Source organism: Triticum aestivum, chromosome 7D (assembly GCF_018294505.1).
Source record: "Triticum aestivum cultivar Chinese Spring chromosome 7D, IWGSC CS RefSeq v2.1, whole genome shotgun sequence".
NCBI lineage: Eukaryota > Viridiplantae > Streptophyta > Magnoliopsida > Poales > Poaceae > Triticum > Triticum aestivum.
Genome location: NC_057814.1, coordinates 524,668,888 through 524,673,839, shown reverse-complemented (window position 1 = coordinate 524,673,839; position 4,952 = coordinate 524,668,888). Strand labels below are relative to the sequence as shown.

The following is a 4,952-nucleotide window of genomic DNA, read 5'->3' as shown; positions in this document are numbered from 1 at the left end:
TCTGTTTCAAGATATTGAAGCCGCGGAAGGAAGAGTTGGAGGCGGCAGAGGAGAAGGCAACGGCGGACAAGGAGTTGGCCGAGACGACAGAGAAGGAGGCAGAGCCGGCGACGGCAGATTAAGCATGGAGACTCGGGTTGCATCTCCAGTAGAACGAAAATACAATCTTTTATGACCGGGCATGTAAAAACTATGCATAGTTGTTCCTTTTTGGTTGTGATTCGGCTGTGGGCACTGGTGTGATCCGACTCGCGCTATATGATTGAACGGATTTGAATTTTAAATTAACCGTACTGACGGACATTTAAGGGATAGCGTTGGATGACCGTCTTTCATGTCCATGAACGGATGCGATGCCCGATTTAGCCGGGAGTCGTTGTTGGAGATGCCCTCACCCTTGAAAATAAAAATGACCAAAGTCGGGTCGATGCTCGCCGCAAAGAGATCCATCGCTGTTCGGAAAACAAAAAAAGAGATCCATCGCTGTCGTCGAAGAAAAATCACCGTCGGCCGCGGGACGCACCCCTGCGCGGCGTATGTAGGTACGTGTGCGGTAGGTGCTCCAACATTTCTCGCCGACCAACATAACACCTGTGGAATCTTTTTGGCGCCACCCGATTGGGGCACGAGGGTTGATGCTTCATTCCCCACCCTCGCCGTGTCGGTCCATCTAAAGAAAACCATTTGATGCCTCACATGACGTTGTTTTCTTCCTCTTGTTGTTGGCCCTTAGCTGCCTTGCCAGACACGTACGCCCGTCACGGCTCCGAGAAAATGACCAAACTACAATCAATCAATCATACAACAAAAACGTCGCCACCATGTTGTCCATGCAACGGCCAAAAAACTAGAATCAATTTGTGTACACCTTTGATTTTCATGTCGAGAAAGAACGAGAAGAAGAAGGGGGAAAAAAGTTGGTCTGATTAACATGATGTGTATGTATGTGTCGTCGTCGCCGTCGCCGTCGCCGGCGTGTGTCATGTCAGTGCGCGTGTCACCGGAGGAGGTCGAGCGCCTTCTGGAGCACGGGCCGGAAGCGGGCCATGTCGAGCCGGACGTCCTGCTTGCCGAGGTAGATGTCCTTGACGAGCGACCAGCTCTGCTTGTGGATGGGGCCGGGGTCGAGGAACACCGGGTGGCCGGGAGGGTAGAGCTCCGACAGCGTGCTCTCCTCCGCCGTGATGTTGTACTGGATGTAGCGCATGTTCATGTCCCGCGGCGGCACGCCGTACTCGTCCATGGCCAGCCCCTCCATCCGCCCCAGCGGCACCACCTGGACCACCACCGCGTTCATCGGCAGGAACACCAGGTTCGTCAGCCCGGACCCGTGCACCGCCAGCATCACGTCGAACGCGTTCACCGTCGCCGACGCGTCCGCCATCCGCGCCTGCCCGCCGTCGTCCACCAGGGCCGCCTCGCCGCCCTGCTTCTTGGGCGGCGACATCAGGTCCGAGGCCGTCACCTCGAAGCCGAGCTCCTCCGCCGCGGCCACGATCTCCTCCAGGTTCATGAACCGCCGCCGCGACCGCCGCGTGATGATCAGCAGCCGCGGCCTCCGCCCGCCGACCACCTCGTCGTCCGTCCGGATCGCGTGCTCCCGGGGCAGCGCGTACCGCCACATGAGGAAGCGCTTGAAGTCCACCATGGACACGTTGTTGGGCGCGCGGCGCGGGTCGATGCTCAGGTCCTTGTGGCTGCGCAGCCCCACGAAGGCGCGGCGGTAGCAGTGCACGCGCGCGTCGCCGTCGAGGTCCAGCGCCTCGTGCCGCGTCAGCCCGCCCACGATCTCGCCGTACTTGCCGAACCACCACGCCTGCTTCTGCTTCACCAGCAGCTGCACCTCGCCGCCCAGGTGGCGCGTGGTGATGAAGAGCGGGATGATGTTGTCGTTGAAGTCGTGGTAGTAGTTGCCGCAGTAGCCGCCGTTGGAGTACACCACGGCCGGCACGTCGTGCATCACCTCGCACGCGGGGGCCTCGTCGGCGTCCGCCAGCCGCACCGTCACCGCCGTGATGCCGTTCATGATGCGCGCCTCCCCCTTGCGCGTGTACGGCTGCATCTTCCAGCTCGTGGCGTTGGCGGCGATCCACGTCGCGTTGGCGCCGACGACGTCCCCGGCGGTGGTGCCGCGGCGAGGGGTCATGACGAACACCTCCGACGTGCTCCCGCGGATGCGGATGGCGCCGGCCATCTCGCAGTAGTCGGATCTCGTGTCGTTGAAGTCGCAGCTCACCTGAGGCTCCGGGATGAACTCCTCCTCTGCATTGCACAAACAGAAATCCCACATTGCAAATTTTATTAATCAAGAGCTTCTTTTCTTTCCCCGGATGAACTGACCAATCATCCACATTGCAGCAGAAGATTATTGAGAGGATGCTGATGATGATGCCTACCTGCGAGATTGAAGAAGGCCCTCCTCCTGCTGCTATCCATCAAGAGCGACGGAAAAGGCTTGCCTGCAGATTGAAGCAAACCTCAATGTCAAATCTCCATTTCGACCAGAAGAACCGATGAACAAGCAACCGTCCACGAATCAAACAGCAACAGGATGAACATTTCTCCGACGAAACAAAGCAAAACAATGCAATGCAATGCATGGAAGAACACATACCGATCACCAAGAACTGGACGGCCCCGATGAGCAGCAGCAGGGGGAGGCTGCATGAAGCTCCCCTGCTCTTCTTGAAGCTCTTGCTCCTCACAGGGAGAGGGACCTTCATCTCGGCACAACCTCAGAAAGCAGAGAGAGCCACAGAGCTCCTATCCCTTCCTTGTGGTACTACAAGTAGTATCCACAATCGCAACGCATTCCTCAAGCAGCAGATGATTAGTTAAGTCGGGGGAGGAAAGGAATTAAGAAATGGATACGATCGATAATGGACAAATAGATAGGCGCGGCCACGGGCACATCACAGCGCGGCAGTAGTGGCCGGGGAGAAGGATACAACTTAGTACACTAACTAGACGATGATTTGGAAAGCGATCGCCATTAGTTTATTCGAGCTCGCTCCGCTGGTCGGTAGAACGATTACAATCGCTGGCACTTCATGGAAACCACGTTTCCTCGCGCCTCCCCTTTCCCTTTTCCTTTCGTCCCACGAGAACTGAGCCAACGCTTGTTTTCTTTGCGCGCCTTTGATTGGACTTTCCGAAGCCTCTGCTCGGATTTCGTTCACGGGCAAGAAGATCTCAGCCAGAGCTCGCTTCTCCTCGCCGTCGTCGTCGCGATCGCCATCGAGCTGCAAATCCGATACATTTATGTTGGTAGGTCAATGGATGTCAGGTGACATTTTAATGGCGTTCGACCACTTGAAAGCCGGGCTAATTCTCAGAGGAAGCCAGATGGGTTTACATGCCTTCCAAGTAAGCGTGGTACTGGTACGTGCTGGTGGCCAGATCTACGGGCTTGGCATTTCGTGCTGCTCCAGCAAACGGAATTGTCTGGGGCACATGGGAGGAATCGCAGGCCGAACGCAACAGCAGAATGGCAGGGGAGATTGTCCAGTCCAGGTTGCAGCTACTTTATTACCATCCGGTTCGCCTTTTCTTTTCTTTTTTGCTCCCGGAGGCTGGAACTATGCACTTTCCATGTAAATAAAATAAAAGTCTACCAGTGGATCGATTGCTCGTTCTGAATCAAGCCTAATAATTTAACTATGAACCATCGTGCCCACCGCAACTCTGTGATTCTGCATCATCATTCATCAGCAATATTTTCCCGGGATCATCTTGGAGAGGATAATAACTGGGAACTTTGCGTCTCTGGCTCCATATACAATGACTCGAACCCTCATCTTTTTGCTGTCCGGGCATGGCAAGCAGACCATCGCAAGGAAAAATATCAACGAAAAACGACATTAAATTAACCTGAAAACTGCAAGCTGGGGGTATAAAGACATGGGGCGTCGGTGCCCCAAAAGAAGAAGAAAAACATGGAGGACCAAGCCGGTTGTGCTGTGCATTGCATGGGCCTAGCTCCCACCGCGCAAACGGGAGGCAGATTTTTAAAATTGTGATACACATGCCTGTGATGAAATTGTACCATATGGTTGACCAACCTTCAGAATATTATGTGTACCCTCTTTTGACTAGCATCTCGTGTGTCAATTTGATCCTTTGATATATCGTGGTGCATGATTCCATGGCCATTTTTCCATTAGCTTGCCAGCTGCAAATCATTCTGACCCTGCTGCAACTTGCGTCGCTCTGCCCTCTGCACCGCGTGCGTTTCTGCCGCCGAATACGGTGAGGTGATCGGTACGTATGTGGTACGCGGAGAAGACTACGGGAGGAGAGTACTGCTGGCCACGTCGGTCTCAAGTGGACATGTGGTGGCGTTGTCTACGCTGGGAGCATTCCTCTGGTCCCTGGTCCCGGAAATGAACATGTAAATCGATTGCCCACTAGTAGTATAGTGCAGGGAATGTGTAGCCGCACGTATTATTGGACGACGATCTATTATTATGTGGCGTGGGAAGCTGCCGGGATATCTTCCGGCCCCCGACCGCCGGCATGCACCGGCCGATGGACGGGCGGAAGCGAAGCTGTGATCGGATATTGGGGGGAAATGCGGTTGTTTCATGAGAGCTGCTGTGCCTGTACGTACGTAGCGTACGCACGGCGTTTTAGTTGGCAAGTTTGTACGGGTGTACGACTCTTCATCCTCACGCGAGTCACCGGCTAAGGGCGCACGCACCACACGGTGGGGGTACTGGTCCTCACAATTCCTCCTCTTTCTGCAGGGGATGAATTTTCTGACTAAAAATGAAGCACCGAGGGTATACAAAACACAGTAAGCACATGCTTCCACCAACACCAACGTACATACGTAAGAAATTACACTGGCAAAGAGCAAAGCCTTGCAAAACCGAAGCTATGTCTAGGCTGTGGGAAAAAAAACCTGAAGCAATCAAAATAGCGATCAACAAACTACAATAACAACCATCCAC

General features: G+C 54.5%; 1 protein-coding gene across 1 annotated transcript; it reads right to left on the bottom strand.

The window, feature by feature from the left end:
• Positions 1 to 758: 758 nt before the first annotated feature.
• Positions 759 to 3,329, bottom strand: LOC123169861 (beta-1,2-xylosyltransferase XYXT1). The gene is made up of 3 exons (XM_044587725.1): positions 2,615 to 3,329; positions 2,397 to 2,459; positions 759 to 2,262 (listed from the first exon to the last, which is right to left on the bottom strand). Exons 1-3 carry the CDS (start codon positions 2,721 to 2,723, stop codon positions 998 to 1,000), a joined length of 1,437 nt encoding a protein of 478 aa, XP_044443660.1. The 5' UTR covers positions 2,724 to 3,329; the 3' UTR covers positions 759 to 997.
• Between the last annotated feature and the right edge of the window lie 1,623 nt (positions 3,330 to 4,952).

What these genes read in the sequence shown, in the direction of transcription:
- LOC123169861 (XM_044587725.1), bottom strand. Translation starts at nt 2,723, where the DNA reads ATGAAGGTCCCTCTCCCTGTGAGGAGCAAGAGCTTCAAGAAGAGCAGG. An exon ending in CGTCCAGTTCTTGGTGATCG is followed by an intron (nt 2,460 to 2,614) that starts GTATGTGTTCTT and finishes TTCAATCTGCAG; the next exon opens with GCAAGCCTTTTCCGTCGCTC. An exon ending in GGCCTTCTTCAATCTCGCAG is followed by an intron (nt 2,263 to 2,396) that starts GTAGGCATCATC and finishes TGTGCAATGCAG; the next exon opens with AGGAGGAGTTCATCCCGGAG.